The sequence below is a fragment of the Cryptotermes secundus genome, unplaced genomic scaffold (genome assembly GCF_002891405.2).
Source record: "Cryptotermes secundus unplaced genomic scaffold, Csec_1.0 scaffold690, whole genome shotgun sequence".
NCBI classification, from domain to species: Eukaryota; Metazoa; Arthropoda; class Insecta; order Blattodea; family Kalotermitidae; genus Cryptotermes; species Cryptotermes secundus.
The window spans coordinates 1-16,812 of NW_019740662.1; the positions used below are offsets into that span (position 1 = coordinate 1).

The 16,812-nt window shown below is 42.0% G+C and overlaps 1 protein-coding gene across 1 annotated transcript in view; it reads left to right on the plus strand.

Annotated features, from left to right (window-relative positions):
* Window positions 1-9,337: 9,337 nt before the first annotated feature.
* Window positions 9,338-16,812, plus strand: part of LOC111872536 (conserved oligomeric Golgi complex subunit 8) — a 33,069-nt gene continuing 25,594 nt past the window's right edge. Inside the window, exon 1 of the mRNA XM_023866555.2 lies at window positions 9,338-10,183. Within this exon, the coding sequence (XP_023722323.1) occupies window positions 10,102-10,183 (82 nt within the window). The 5' untranslated portion in view covers window positions 9,338-10,101. The remainder of the gene's footprint in view (window positions 10,184-16,812) is intronic.

Here is a 16,812-nt window from a genome sequence, read left to right on the forward strand (position 1 = left end):
TTGGTTACACAGGAGGTTGAACAGGGCCTGAAGCTATAATTATCAGTCTCATGTAATTATTCTATTTATCTCGTGACATGATCCCCGAAAGCCGAATAGTGAAGTCAGAATAGACGTTCATTGCTAGGTAACGACTCGGTAAACACATTCCCGCGGCAACGAATACGCGAACAACAATCTAATAACTTCCGTTGCTATGCAACAGAGCTGTAAAATCGCCTTCCCAACAACAGAGAGGCTGTGTTTTGTGCGTTTTCCGTGCAGAGTGGTTATAAAGAAGAGTTCAGTTGAGGAGAGTCGAGTTTCGAGACCTCAGCCTGCCGGGATATGAGCTCTGGAGCAAAGGAATTTAATTGAGTTTGTAGTTTGCAAAATAATGGCAAGAAAGGAATTAGGCTGTAAAAAGAAGGANACTTCATGTGTGATTTGAAGGAAGACTGAGACTGTTATGAAATCCGTTGCCAGGATATGACTAGTGAAGACTGAGAACCCCATTGCGTGTGTAACGGTGAACTTTAAAGTGTGTAGATCAGCGATAGCGCTGTAATTGCCTGTAGCCCCGAGTTGTGTGTATAAGGTGTCAATAAATCCAATCATCCAATCCAAAACCCCGTCTATAGTCACTAATACGCGTGACAATAGTATATAGCTTGAAGTTTCTTCTAAGAAATCTGTAGCCCCTTCCTGGAACATTCATAATAAATTTTAGATCAAAACTGTACCTCCCGCATTGTGTGTCCATGCTGTGTCATGTAACTCGTTTCTTCTGCCAGCCTGCATCACTGACAGTAACATCCCNACATTCCATCCGTGTGTGACGTATGGGAAGGCACTTATGAATCATGTTTGATGGTTTCGTTAGAAGCCCGGACTCGACGAAATCTACTTTCGGTTAAGTTTTAATGAACAAGCGCTTATAACGTTGAGGTGTGACATTGCCCACCACGTGCTATCCTATAGGTTCACTAGTTCTGAGCAAGCGCCCAGGCTTTGCAACACTTCATAACACAGAATTCTTCTACCTGCTTCACTTTCTCCTCTTCCACCAGTGTCAGATGCAGTAACAATAAAAAGAATGATACAGAAATTCAGATTTTCGTCGCTAGGTGTCGGATGCATGCAGCTTAAGATGAGTCATGTCGTCGCCATTTCTTTTGAAGCGCTGTGTGGCAATATGAATGTACTGCGTGTCCCTCGTACCCCTACTAATTCATGCATGCATAGAACGGGCGAAGGAGAGCCCTGAGAGAAGATATTCAAATTTCTAATGAGAATTGGTTAAAGAAAACAGTTTGGCGTGCGTATGTTTTCGAGTTTTAATGTGACGCTGTTTTTGTTTCATAAAACATATCTTAAGCGGTAACGCTTGTGGCTCGTATTGGAGAAGGTGCCCGATTCGAATCTTGTCAGGGACACTGATTATCCTGTCAGAGTGCCGTGCCATAGCTCGGGCTGTTAGTCACCGGCTTCCCACCGCGGCGGCCCGGGTGACAGCCCGAGTCAGGTCATGTGGGATCATCTGAGGCTGGTGCAACAGGCCAAACACTGGCCGCAGTACCAAGTGAATTCAGTATCACCGCATGAGAAAAATAAAAAAAAAAACAATCCTATCTGAGGCTTCGATGGTTTTCCGCAGTCCCTTATAGCAAATTCTGGCATAGTTCTTCATTAGGTCTCGACCTCCAGCTGCTACAGCCTTTTCAATTCATTGTCTTGTAGTCATCCGACGTTATGTGGACTAAGTTCCTGACGACATAGTTAAACTGCGAAAGTGACGTGAAAGCACAATCGACCCGGCTTTAGAGTATATGCAGTGCAGGGCTGCTAGGCGGGTGGCTTTGTTGTTGCACGAGACCAAACGCGTGTGCATCCACCATTTGACGTAATTATAATAGGCTCGTCGCACTTGTACCTGACAGAAGCGTCCTGTATTCTTCAGGTAGTTAGAATTTCTGTACTCACCATGCTGCAGACATGATGTTTATTTGGCATACATGATAGGAACTTGAATAGCAGAAATGAATTTGAAGAGGGTTCAGAAGTGTAGGGTGCGGCACGTCCTCTCGTAACCAACATTCTAGAGCAGTGATTCCCAAACTTTTTTGGACCAGGGACCACTTACTGCGTGGATTTTTTCTTTGCCTGACCTCCCGAATATTAAACGAAATAGTTTAAGAATTTTCAATGGAATGAGAATGAAATTTAATTAACAGTTACATTCCATGATTTTTAAGATGAAAATAGTGTAAATATTTTGCCATGAAAATGATATGTTTATTTGTGCCCTTGAAGGTGGAGGCGAACCACCTGAAATTTTTCGGGGACCACGAATTAAGGAAACTGTTCTGTAGCAATACGCCTTTCATTTGTCTAAGAAACGTGTTAAGACTGTGAGACAGTCTGTAAGGTGTTCTTAAAGTCAGTATTTATTTTTAATTTGTTGGCAGCATTTCCTTAGTGTAATATTGACTACTAAGCGCCAAGTGGGATATCGGCTTCACACAAGAAATGACAAGAAGATGGATGAAATTATATTGTGGCATGTAGGCCCGTTGCTAGGCAATGACCGCGAAACAGACAACGACTCATACTAGACAACGGCCAGCAAACAGAAACAGAGGAACGGTGCTTTCTGTGCAGTCGCCAGCCGATGCCTGCGCACGCAACAATAGACACAGCAACTGGGAACTGTGTTTTCTGTGCTGTCCGTGACAAAATGTTATAAACAGGACAGTTGGAGCAGTCGTAAAGTATTATTTATTTTTATTTTTTTTTATTGCTAGTGAGGTGGGACTAAGTCCCTTGTACTGCTGCCACTTTTGGCCTATTGGACCAGCCCCAGATGATAGGTGAGGGTAATTGTGGAGCAATTGCTGGAATGAAGACTGGCAGGGGAAACCGAAGTACTCGGAGAAAACCTGCCCCAGCGCCACTTTGTCCACCACAAATCCCACTTGACCAGACCTGGGATCGAACCCGGGCCGTCGCGGTGGGAAGCCCGCGACTAACCGCTTGAGCTATGGCGCGGCCCAGCCGTAAAGTAACTCTGACTCTGACTGTAGTGAAGACGTTCGTAAGGACCTATTCTCTATTCCAAAGTGGGCGTATGCGTACTTAAGCTTTACTACTCTCTCATTAGGTCAGTTATACAAGTTATGCCTGTCCCAGCTGGGAGCATGCGGCGGACGCTCACCTCTAGAAACTCCAGGGCCTACAGAACAGAGTACTCCGCACAACTGGAAATCTTGACAGGTGCACACTAGTCCGCGAATTGCACGTGACCCTCAAAATCTGTTACGTGTATGACTACATAGCTAAATTATTCAGGACGCAGGCAGAAGTAATCCTAAACCACGTAAATCCAAATTTACATGGTATTGGACGAGTAGCAGCCTGGCATAAGAAGTATAAGAGGCTTAAACTTGGCGTCGGTCAGGTCTGCGACGCGTTTAAGTGACTAACTGCAGTTTCAGAGCAGTTACAGAAGTTAAGACATAACCTGCTGTACAAGCCTTCATTGACAGGAAACCTCTTTATACCTTGTGTAAATGTGACAAAGGATGCACAGAGTCCGTAATGACTTGGACGCTGTGACAGGGTGGAGATATTCATGCTGAAACTACTGTGCAACAAACACAGCGCCTACATAGAAAGACCGACTCTCCTTCGTCGAAGAGGAGGCCCCATTTCGAAACACCTACATGTCTACGAGAGAATCAGTATCTTGGTCATGGATCTCAAGGAGACTGAAGTTAGGAATAACTGTGCTGGCGAAGGGCAGCATCAATTTAACCAACCGACCGAATGAGTTAGTTATGGAACAATCGCCACCCGGTAAGAACGTGAACACTGAAGTAGTGGACATTGTTAGGATCCGTCGCCGGGCAACGATTAGTGAAGGCACAGAAGACTGAGAAAATAGTTCATGCTATACTGAACTGCAGAGTGCGACTTAGCGATAGCGCTGTAGTTAAGATCTGTAAGTGTTCAGTAAGAGTAATTACGAATCCAAACTCCGTCTGTAGTCACTAACTCATATGACATTATAATGAAAAGTGTTGTCATTTGTAATATTCGCGTAATAAGTTATATTTGAGCTCTTAAATAAAAGTGAGCGAAAAGACAGTAATAGCCACTTTATGAACTTCGCTAGCGAAAAGCGCTTTCTATTTGTTGGCATTCTCCAGAGAGGGCTGGAGGGGAATGCATAAAACGGACAGCTGCGTCATCCCCGCCATCCATGGGTCATCTCTCCGTATCTTCAGTGTAAGTACCGAGGACAGTATTCGGACCTAAGATATAGGGAAGTAACAGAGACCGAGAAAATTACATATTGAGGGCTGTATAATCTGCACTCTTTGTCATCACTATTAGGGTGATCAACTCAAAGAGAATGCGATTGAGAGCGGATGTATTCTATCATACACGGATGAGATTAGAAACGCACATGAAAAATATTAGTCGGAAAATCCGAAGAGAAGAGACCACTTGGGAGACATAGTCGTAGATGGGAGAATGCTATTAAGATATATCTTAAAGAATTAGGATGTGAAAAGTTTTATGTATTCATGTATTCGTCTGGTTCAGGATAGGCTCCACTGGATAGATTTTTGAGCATTGTAATGAACATTCGGATTCCATAAAGGCCGGGAATTTCTTGACCGGTTGAGCGACTATCAGCTTCTCAAGATGGGTTCTCTCCATGTTGTAGTTAGTTGGCTGGAAAGTAAAATACCATCTGTTTACCTCACATTTCAGTAATAATGTACACCGTCCAAGTTAGAAGCATATGCGTAGGTGGGTGAACAATATTAAAATGGATCTTAGAGAGATAGGATGGGATGGATTGGATTGATCTGGCTCAGGATAGGGGCCAGTGGAGGGCTCTTGTGAACACGGTAATGAACTTTCGGGTTCCATAAAATGCTGGGAAATTCTTGAGTAGCTGCAGAATTGGCGGTTCCTCAAGAAGGGCTCAGCTCCATTAGTAAGTAAGTTAGAAGTATATATTCGCTGGCCCTTGGTGTTGCATGAAGTCATAATTACTTGCAGCACGACACTAGGAGACGCAGCGGTAACAACACAGGTACACAGTGTCAATAAACATAATGTCATAGAGACAATAGTGGGTGGGTTACAGACATCAGCAGTTGCCCTTATAGGGGATGCGACCCCAACATTTAGCCACATCTCAACCACATGGACTTCTCCATTTAGGGCAACAACGCGAATTCCTACACGATTCATTGTCCTGTAGTCTACCAGATTTAGTTGGCATATCTCGTGTGAATACATATGGCTGTGTTGCATAATTATTAACCGCGAATTATTCACCTGAAGTACATGGGACGTGTTTGTAGAGACGAGGAGTTCGTATAGTGGGTGGCAGGCGCAAGGACTAGGAGATTTTATTTAAAAAATTCCATTGCCGGGTTCATTGACTCTTGTGCCTTTACATATCAAACAGACCGTGTGATGTTAATAGTAGGCTTACGTATAGATCTGTTTATAACTCCTACGTAAAAATATGTGAAGTTGTCCCCTCTGCCTGACTTCTACTCCATGAAGACCTTGGGGGAATGGAGATAAAGCTCCAGACATTCTTAACCTTGGTATTAGATGGGCAGCTTCATGCTGTAGCCTCTCAATCCCATAGGAAAGTTCTTTTGGTATCCATTGGTTAGAAGGTTGGGTGTGCCGCGTAGCCTGTCTGAAGGGAGAAACAAAGTTCTTCATGCTGTAGCCTCTCAATCCCATAGGAAAGTTCTTTTGGTATCCATTGGTTAGAAGGTTGGGTGTGCCGCGTAGCCTGTCTGAAGGGAGAAACAAAGTTCTTCATGCTGTAGCCTCTCAATCCCATAGGAAAGTTCTTTTGGTATCTTTTGGATAGGAGGTTGGGTGTGCCGCGTAGCCTGTCTGAAAGGAGAAACGAAGTTCGGCAAAGTGGTGGGCCCTTCGGATTTTTTGTTTAAAATATAAATCCTGTAATTTCAGGGAAACCGGCTCTGGTCTAGTGGTCAGAATTCCTGGCTACAGATCCATAGGTCCGAGTTCGATTCCCGGCGCTACCAGATTTTCTGAGAAGTAGTGGGTCTGGAACGGGTCCACTCACCCTCGTGAGGATAATTGAGAAGTTATTTTAAGGAAATAGCGGCCCCGGTCTACAAAACCGAGATTAACGGCCGTGAGGATTCGTTGCGTTGACCACGCGACACCCTATCTGCTAAAGTTGGCTCTAACTTCGCCGACAAGTGGCGGTCGCTCGGTCGGTATATCTCGCTTGCAGACTACCTGCCACCTAATTTTTTTTGTTTGTTTGTTGTAATTTCAACGTACAAAAGAAAGCGCACCAAAAAGATATTTGGACCCAAGGAAGATTAACTCAGTGAGAAGTTTAGGATGTTTCATAACGAGAAGCTTTGTGGGTTATGCACGTCGTCTCGTATTGTTAGAATAGGGAAATCAAATAATCTACGATGTTCTGGGCATGTATCTAGAATGGGGGAGACAGTGATGCTTGCAGACATTTTGTAGAGAAATCTCTTGGTAGACGAGCTGTTTGAAAATCAAAAAGGAGATGGGAGGCTGACATTAAGGTAGATTTTATGAGAAGAAGCTGTGAAGATGTGACATGGCTGGAATTGGCTCAAGATCTTGCCCATTGGCTGGCTTTGATATTAGCGATGTTCAGCCTATGGACTGCGTTTTCATTTTTTTTTTTTTAATTTCAATATCTTCCATCCTATATAAATCAATCTTCGTTAACTCGGACCATATCCGGTCCGCTTTTTGTATTTTTCAGTGACTGGGTTTTACGATGAGTGAGTCTCAGTTCATTGGTTTAAAATGACGGACATAAACGAATCGGTTGAAAGAAGGACGACCAATTCCATTTAGTGAAGTAATTTTGATTAGATCTAATGCTTATTTCCTCTTGTGCAAATGTTCAATGTCTTGAATAATTGCGAAAGAGGCAACATTGACTTCACATTGTCCAGTCCTACGTAACCTCAGGGTATGAACCGATTGTTGTTACCCCAACTTGACCGAATGGGAATGAAATGAGTCTATATTTTTAATGAAATGTTGACTTATGTTTGGAGACTTATCAGAAGAAATACTGTGACAATGAAATAGGGTTTGCAAAATAATAGCGTTCGTACTTAAACCACTTTTGTTTTATCGACATCCTTAGTGTTTGAATATTCAGCAGGATTGGGTAAATTACTTTAAATGAAGGGATAATTCATTCGTCAACAGAAAGTAATGAGGTTTCAGTATCACATGTCGGGCATATGGAGTAACGTAGTATTGTTCTTGTTGCAGTGTTGGCATATTTCAGCTGTGTGTTGTGGATGAGTGCCGTTTCTCATGACCATCTTTGGAATGGGGTACGGGAGAGCATCTGTTGCAGATACCGATTTTTATAAAAGATATGGAAATTTTTCTTGGTTTTTCACTTCACGAGTTAACATTATCATGAATTCTATTCATGCCATGCATGAGCATGGACATACGGTTAATACTTTAGCCAAAAACCGAAGGTTAAGATGATGATGTAATGAAGAATAGTGGTCGAGGCCTGCAGCACACACACAGGAGAGATGATGAAGGAAAGAGACCACTTGAAAGATCTTGGCTTAGGTGGGTAGGAGGATAATATTAAAATATATTTTAATGTATCACTTTCAGCGAGTTTGATTACAAGAACACGGTAATGAACCTTCGGGTTCCATAAAATGCTGGGAAATTCTTGAGTAGCTGCAGATTTGGCTTCTTCTCAAGAAGGGCTCAGTTCCATAAGTAAGTAAGTAAGTAAGACGAATGGTTACTTATGTAGCTTGCCATTGTTCGACGTTAGATTAAGGTTGATACTTACGGATAACGAAAATTCGTTCGTTTGAAGTAAAAGTAGCCGGATCGTGTACTCGTCAATTGTTCGTCTTGTAGTTTTACTGTGAATGTCGTAGTCTTTGTGTATGTTACGGAGTTAGCTTTGGCGTTACTTTTACTTACTTGAATCGCAATTTTTAGCGAAGTATAGACTCCGCGGAGCAGTAAATTCACGTGGTATAAGCGAATTGTAAGTGTCTGAGTCAATAAAGGATTGGAACGTCGCGGTTAATTACTTTATTGAGCAGGGTTATAAGTTGCGACCGTGATCTGAGGTTGGAGATAAAAATCTGCACAAGGGATAACAATTGATGTCAAGTTTAAATGATTTGCAATCATCAGGTTATCGCACCTCTGGTGTTTATAGCTGAGAGTTCCTGCGTTCTTTGGGAGGACCTCTGTCCGAAAACTCTTCTGAAACTGCCTGTTAACTACCCTGAATATGTTAATATGCACACTGTAACGTGTCTTCCTTCCGATTGTGCACGATTTTTGAAAATGAATAGAATCGTATTTGGCCGAGAAGTCTCCAGTCGGCTTCTTCTGCGTGTTTGTCCGTGTGTGAACTCTCCATACTGAAGAATTGCTCTATTTTACTTTCCACGTTCCGTAATACAGACATAATTTTGTTAATGAAGAAAGCAGTCTTCTGAGATTTGGCACCATGTATAAGTGGTGTTAACCGACGTTTCGGAGGAACGTATCGCCTCCATCTTCAGGGTAGAAGAAAAAATATAAGAAATCTGCAAGCGGAGAGACCGTGAGAACCGGTAAAAGCAGACACAGCAGGCGATACGTTCCTCCGAAACGTCGGTTAACACCACATATACACGGTGCCAAATCCCAGAAGACTGTTTTCTTCATAGTCACCGCCGTGAAAGCCTCAAATCTTACATAATTTTGTTAATTACGAAACATAACATTGCTATTACAGGATCCTTCTTTTTAATGAGATCACTTGAAACTGATCAGTCAATGACTTGATGGCTACTTTTGAGGGTGGTAGTAGGTTAGGTTAAGGGGGAGGGGAGTGTATATGTGTGGGGAGGGGAGGTAGAGATTATCTACTGCCAGGCATCCTCTAGGTGTCGGGAGTAGCCTGCCTGATCAGCTTGGATGGCTCTGAAACAAACCTGAGTCCAGTATTCTTAGTTCTTGATAGTTTAATTCATTGAGTGTTGGAGTTGTTCGTGCGAGGCCCTAGGATAGTTTTCGGTGACATGAGACAGTTCTTTGTCGTCGTTCCAGAATTACTTCAACGAAAAGAAAGCTTCAACCAACGAGAGGAGTTGTCCTGACAATCCGGAGTTCGACTGTGAAACTAACGACTCTTAATTAATTGTGCAATTATGATTTTTAAAAGTGAAGTTGAAATTTTTTTGTATAGAATTTAGAAGTTAACAAGTTATACAACTCAATTTCGAACATTTAAGACGTGAAATTGCATAGTTTTAAATCTTAATTACTGTGAAGAAAAATACGGTCAGTGATATTTTATACGTTTTATTTTTACTGATTGTGTATCCACAATTCAATTTCACCTCGGGCATTCTTTTGCTGGAAACTTGCTTTTTACGTTACAGTCTAGAAGACGCCGTGGTAAACTGCCTTAGGTATAGTTTATTTTTTGTTCAGGTTTCGTGTTTGAAATGAGCCCCGATTCAAGTGCCTCGGGGCAGGACTGCGGCTAAACCAACCCAGCCAAATCGTGAATGAAGAAGACTTGAAGGAAGAATATTTTCCAACTTAGTCGACGCAAGGTTTTGTGAGATGCAACCAGAACTGCAGCGGGCTTGCTACAGTGATCCAGATGTCTGCAGTTTCATTGCTTTAAATTTCGTTGTCAGTAGAAGATATGTTTAAATTCATTTTGTGCTTTTAGTCTTCGAAAATCTGTTATCCATTTCATAATTAAACATACTCTGCAGTATATGAAGTGAAGTAAAGTAAAGCGTACGACTGGAATCGTGTTTTTAACAACTGCGTGTATATGTTAATGGCATAGAAACTGAATGACAATTCAAGCCGTGAAATAGACAGATATTGGCCGTCTTGCATTGGCAGCAAGACGTAATTACTTAAACGTTATTTCCTTCAAGATATATTTTTACTTCTTCAAGACGCAAGTTCGAAGTATACGAAAGTATTTTGATTAAGTTCTTCATACCCTTCCTTGTATGAAAGAATAGGGCGCAGAGTGGTATTACCATGGATACGCTGGTCGCCAGAATGCCATCGCAGCCAGCACCCAAAGTATGGCAACCGTGGGTCACAATTGATGATAAACCAGGTAGGATTTTAACATAGAGCTGTTATCTCATATTGAGTCTAATACTGAAAATTTTAATATGAATTACTATTCGATATGCCTAGTTCAGGTGTGCCGATCACAGTGGCCGCGCGGTCTGAGGCAAGAATTTTCTTCGCCCGCTCGAACACTGGGATCGTGGGTTCGAATCCTACTCGAGGCATGGATGTTTTTCTATTCTTTCTGTGTTTGTGTTATCCTGTGCAGGTAGCGGTGTTGCGACGGGCTGATCCTCCATCTAAGGTGCTCTACCGACTGTCTTACGATTAAGAAACTGAAGTGAAACGAAGCGTTTCACGGATACCCTATACTCCAAGTGGGAGCAGCAAGAATCTGAATGAATGATGAATGAATGAGTTAGTTCAGATGTGTTCGTAGCTTGAAGAATTGTATTAAATGAGCTCCTGTTAATGCCCGTTACACCGCTGTTTGTAGTTAAAGGTTATTTAATGCTACTCTCAAATGCCTTACAAACAGTTTCATTTACAGAATGCCCGGATGTACGTATTAAGAGTGTCAGAGAATTTGGTTCTCTTCTTTCGTATGTTAGCCAGAATATATAATTTGGTAAAGTGAGCAGCAGCGGTGTAAACCACTGAGATTTGATTACCGGCACGGGCAAGAATTATCTTTGCCACATTATTGAACACTACATACGAAGAACGAATAATGAACGACGTTGCACATAGACGGCACAAAAGCTCCAAAAATGTCAGATAATTAAAGCTGGATTAAGTTAGGTGTGAACTTTATTTAAAATAGATCTTATATGTGACTAATGGGAACCAAGATTTAATTAGTTTCGCAGGTTTTAGTTCAGATATCCAGTACTCGAGTTCATTTTCATTCATCAGGAATCTGTCAGACGACAGGTCCACAGTCTCTTCCAAAACAGTTCCTCCACTTAATGCGATCTCAAGCTTTCTCCTTCAATTAAGATATCCTCTTCTGTCCCCAAGGTCATCCAACATCTTCTTCCGTCTTCTGGGCACTTCTATCTGCCCCTCCTGTTTGTTTTGTCTCCAGAGGCATACATGGTATCTCTGTTTTTGGAAAGAGACTATCCAGGAAAACTGAGTTCATCGAAATATAATTAGGAAACATGCATGCAGTTATATCTTAAGTTTCTGCAGTGTGATGTGCGAAGACCTGAAACATTTCAAGTCTTCGTTTGGTTCCTTTCATGCCTCATTGTTGTACTGGAGTATACGTTTGTGGGAAATGAACAGGAATACGGGTTATCTCCTTAACAGCGCTGAAGAAACAATTGCGAAGTGATTTGACGGCACAGTTGTGCGTTGTGTAGACTGTTCCGGTTGAGCTTCTGCGGGTGGGTCTGTGCCTCCAATTAGGCCTAAATGTATTAATAACCGAAATATCTTCGTCATGACAGGAATGTCGTCACCTAACTTTTGAGCGGACTATAATAGCCGATCCGCCTATAATGCGTACGTTCTTGGACCTCTTGTATACAGTGGGGCCGTGTGTTCGAATCCCTTTCAGGGTATGACTATGTATGTGGTTCAGTGTTCTGTGTACGTGCAGGCCTTGTGACTCTCCGATCTCACGACATAAGGGCTCTATCAAATGTCAAAGGACTGTGTCAGAATTATTTCTGAATCGGAACAGACCAACGAACCTAATCCTTGAGGTAACTCCATAGAGCTGAACCCTTGTTAAGAAACCAGTAGTCGCTTGGTCAAGAAATTTCGTTCCTTCTACGGAACCCTAAGTTATGTTACCGTGTTTCTGAGAGACTGACACTGCTCCGTATCCTGAGCCATTTAAGTCCAGTCTACACTGTCATATCCTATTGCCTTAAGATTAATTTTAATTTTATGATCTCATCTAGATATATGTGCAGAAAATTGATGTTATTCAACGAACGTCACGTTTAGGCCTACCCTAAGCAGGTTTGATTCTTAGAGCATCGATATGAAACGGGAGAATTTCCTAATTTCCTTACGTTCATACAAACGAATTTTCGTATTCACTAAGAAGATGAGTTGAATACGTTTATAAATGCCTTTTTTCAAGAAGTACATTAAAATTATATTAAAATTCACACACTCCAGACCTCGGCATTGGGTGGAGGTGAAGTACATATACATATATATATATATGTGTGTGTGTGTGTGTGTGTGTATGAAGGGACAGTGGAGGAGATATGTATGTTGTATATATAAATGTAAGAGAGTTTATGATTAATGATAGGCAGACATAATGTGGGGGGCACGTGATATCGTAGTTAGTTGAGGCACTATGCTACAAGCCGGAAGATCGCGGGTTCGAGTCTCTGTGAGGTGGATTTTTTCAATTTACCTAATCCTTCCAGCTGTTCTATGGTTCTGGGGTCGACTCAGACTCTAACAGAAATGAGTATCTGGAATCTTCCTGGGGAGCAAAAGGCGGCCGGCGCGTAAAGCTCACACACTTTCCGCCATCTGTGAGCCAATTGTCTAGACAAAATGTGGGAGCCTCGACATCTCACAGCCCCATGGGCCTTCATTGCCAGTTGCAAGAATAGCTTTAACTTTTACCTTTACCTGACATAATATAATAATTATTTTTTCTTCATTTATGTAACACGGGCCTAATTTGGTCTCTTTATTGTTTTATGTAATAGTTCCGTGTCCGCAGTTGTAAACAAATAGAAATGAGCTCTCAGAACGTACACTCACAGACTATTGCTATGAGTATTCTTAATACACACTTCAGATGAGAACTGGTATTATGAACCTTAAATATTTTCATAGAATTTAACATAATTATGTGTAATTAAGATGCTATTGAACCTGTTAAGATTATACGTCTTAGTTGTTTTGATTGTTTAACAGTCGTAAGGTGAAAATTTGTGGTTAGTGGCCAGTGATAGTAGTATTAAAGCAAAAGGATGAGACAACAGGTTATATAATTAAGTAAAAAATAAAAAACAAAGTAAAACTATCCCTGTAACAGGCCGTGGAGGCCCNCTCACAGCCCCATGGGCCTTCATTGCCTGTTACAAGAATAGCTTTAACTTTTACCTTTACCTGACATAATATAATAATTATTTTTTCTTCATTTATGTAACACGGGCCTAATTTGGTCTCTTTATTGTTTTATGTAATAGTTCCGTGTCCGCAGTTGTAAACAAATAGAAATGAGCTCTCAGAACGTACACTCACAGACTATTGCTATGAGTATTCTTAATACACACTTCAGATGAGAACTGGTATTATGAACCTTAAATATTTTCATAGAATTTAACATAATTATGTGTAATTAAGATGCTATTGAACCTGTTAAGATTATACGTCTTAGTTGTTTTGATTGTTTAACAGTCGTAAGGTGAAAATTTGTGGTTAGTGGCCAGTGATAGTAGTATTAAAGCAAGAGGATGAGACAACAGGTTATATAATTAAGTAAAAAATAAAAAACAAAGTAAAACTATCCCTGTAACAGGCCGTGGAGGCCTATAGGGTTGTGAGATATTGAGGTTCCCACATTTTCTAGACAGTCGGCTCATAGATGGCGGCAAGGTTGTCAGCCCTACGCGCCGGCCGCCCTTTACCCTCAAGAATATTTCTGGTACTCAAGTCTGTTAGAGGCTGAGTCGACCCCAGGGCCATAGTGCGGCTGGAAGGATTAGGTCAATTGAAGAAATCAAATAACCTCATCGGGATTTGAACCGGCGACCTTCCGACTTGTAACGTAATGCCTCAACCAACTACGCTACCAAGTAGTGCCATAAAATCTGCAGTAATATTTGATCTCACCTAAGAAACGATTCCGAAACATTTCTCAGCACTGCATTTTGCGGCACATTGCACGTACCTTGGTTAGATATGACTCAAAATTATAAGCTCCGATATTTTGCGGAGGTGAAGATTCATATTTTGATCTTCTGGGTTATGACACCGTTTAGTCTGGTAGTAGATGTCAACATTTCTACCTGCATGTACCCTGAAGATCGAGGCAGCATATTCCTCCAAAACGCTGGCATTTACCCACCAGACTATGACGTAACCCACAAGACACTAACATGATGACGGACATCTGTTGGCATTCTTTAGCTTGGGGTGACGAACGGAAGAATGCAAGTTATGTTGCACATTTCGAAAGAATTTGATATCATGCCTTATGAATGCCTATTCAGACGATAATATTACTGCATGTTATTGACATGTAGTCATTGAATGCCAAACATACTACTTCTAGGTTAATAAGAATGCTTTCGTACTACAACTTTTAATTTAAATTTTTGCGTCTTTGGGGAGTTTGGTGTCCTTTCTTAATGTTCGTCATCCCGGCGTTTCATTAGCTGAGACAAATTTAGCACAGTACACTAGACTACGTATATACCGGAGTCATCCTACTAACTTGGTCGTCGTCATCAAAACAGCCCTTTTTGAGCCATAGCCTTTCACAGAAAATTCTGCCAGATTTTTCTTTCGGTTTTCACTTCTTTGGATTTGGCAACAATATTTTTTTTCTTCACAGAGTAAGGTTGGCAACCTTGCGTTCAACCCCCAACCTGGAGGACTAGGTCCCTATATTTATGTCCCCGGTGACAGGGTGGCCCAGTTATACCCCCAGGCACTGGATTCCCTTTTCGTCGCCTTCAACGACTCTCAGGGCTATGCTGGAGGTATTCTAACCCGACTCCACACGGGGAATAATCTCGATATCGAATCTCGTCGACTATGCTGATTTTGCTCATGCTGTCCTGCAGTGCGTGGTCTACTGGTCAGAGTCCCTACCTAAAGATCCAGAGGTCCCGGGTTCGATTCCCGGCGCTACCAGATTTTCTGAGAAGTGGTGGGTCTGGACCGTGGTCCACTCAGCCTCATGAGGATAACTGAGGACCTATTTGAAGGAGATAGCGGCTCCGGTCTAGGAAACCGAGATTAACGGCCTTGGAGATCCGTTGCCCTGACCACGCGATACCCTCTTTTGGCTATAGTTGGCACTAACTTCGCCGACAAGCGGCGGTCGCTCTGTCAGTATAGTTCGCTTGCGGAATACAGGCCACTGAATTTGTTATGTTTGTTTGTCCTGCAGTGCACTAGAATCGTATTTTTAAGCCTTGGCGTCTTCCTCCCTGTCCCTCATTGGGCACAGTTCATAGTCGGGATAACATCCAGACGTTCGAAGCGGACTTCTGTGGGCATCATGTCAGTAGTGGTATGCATTTGTGTCGTATCTCCGTAAGTGGAACATGATAATGATGATGCTATTATGCTTCAGATAATCTGTGACACTCTCACCAACGCTCATTAGTTCGCAGACTGTTAGGGTCTATGTACTGACGTCAGTTGACCTGGACAAAGTCCATGCTTATTTATATCCTCTAATAATAAAAAATAACCATATCGAGGAAACCCTTGAAAAAACATTAACCGAAGGCAGATGTGATAACGTAGTTTGATAAGATTGAAAAAATGATGTTTACACAATTAACACGTGGTTTTCCCGAATGTATGTAGTATGTACATTCTGATAAATGTATGAGGAATTAGAATAGGCCTGCTACATATAGAAACAATGAAATGCGCGCGCACTTGCTTCAATGAAAATCGTTGCAACAATATCCGGCACAAGTCCGACTCATTTTTTAGGGTATTCGCATATTGCATATATCGGTCTTCACTTTCTTGTTTATTTTGGTTTCCCATTCCACATAATCTGTTTTTCACCATTGCATTGTTCCATAGAACATGAATCTTCTTGAGAAGTCAAAGTCAAAGTAACTTTACGACTGGCGGTTTTCCCGCAAATCATCTCTTCTTAGCGCCAGACCCCTTGAGGCCCACGACCAGAGATTTTTTCTTTCCAACTGAACTCTTGCGGTAATAATCCTTATGTAACTTCCTCTCTGACGAGAAAATGGGTTTGTCTCTTATGAATATGCTTGGCTTTTCGTCAAGCGTATGTTCCGTACATACAACATGTTACTGAAAATTCTTCCTTTTGCACTACTTACAGGTCCTCTGTCAGTACAGTCTTTACAGAGTAGATCGTGCCTAACTTACGTATCTTATGCTACAACGGCAGCTTAATCATTTAATAGGTCGTAAGTTTGACCACCGCCAAGTTTAAATCTCTTAGTACAAGTTCAGCTTATAACATCTCGGCACGGACCGCGCAGAAAACGGCGCTTCCAATTATGGTTATATCCAAATGTCGTCGTGGAAACATGCTTGTTTGCGGAGTCGTAACGTATGTTATCTGTTACTTATCTCGCAAGCGTTCCCCAGCAACGCGTCTACATCATACCACAATATACAGGATGTTTCACGACTTTAGGGCATAACTTCAGGAGGTGATTTCCTAGGTCTTTGTGATCAAAAAAGTTCATACAAACATGTGTCCGATTTTGGACGGTTACGGAGTTATGACCGTTTTTTCATTCCCATACACGCCCTCGTGTGAACCGCGTCTATCATCTGACGGGTCGCTATTTTTAGCCAGCTACAGACAGAGCGCTCTCGTTATCTCGACACTTGAGAGGTACCTAAGACGTGGTGGGTTGGTATGTACCCGCGTGGTTCACAACCGAGCAGCAGCCTGTGTTGCGGCCGGCGGTGGCATTTTCGAAAATCAGCTTTAAGCACCATTAAATTCAAATT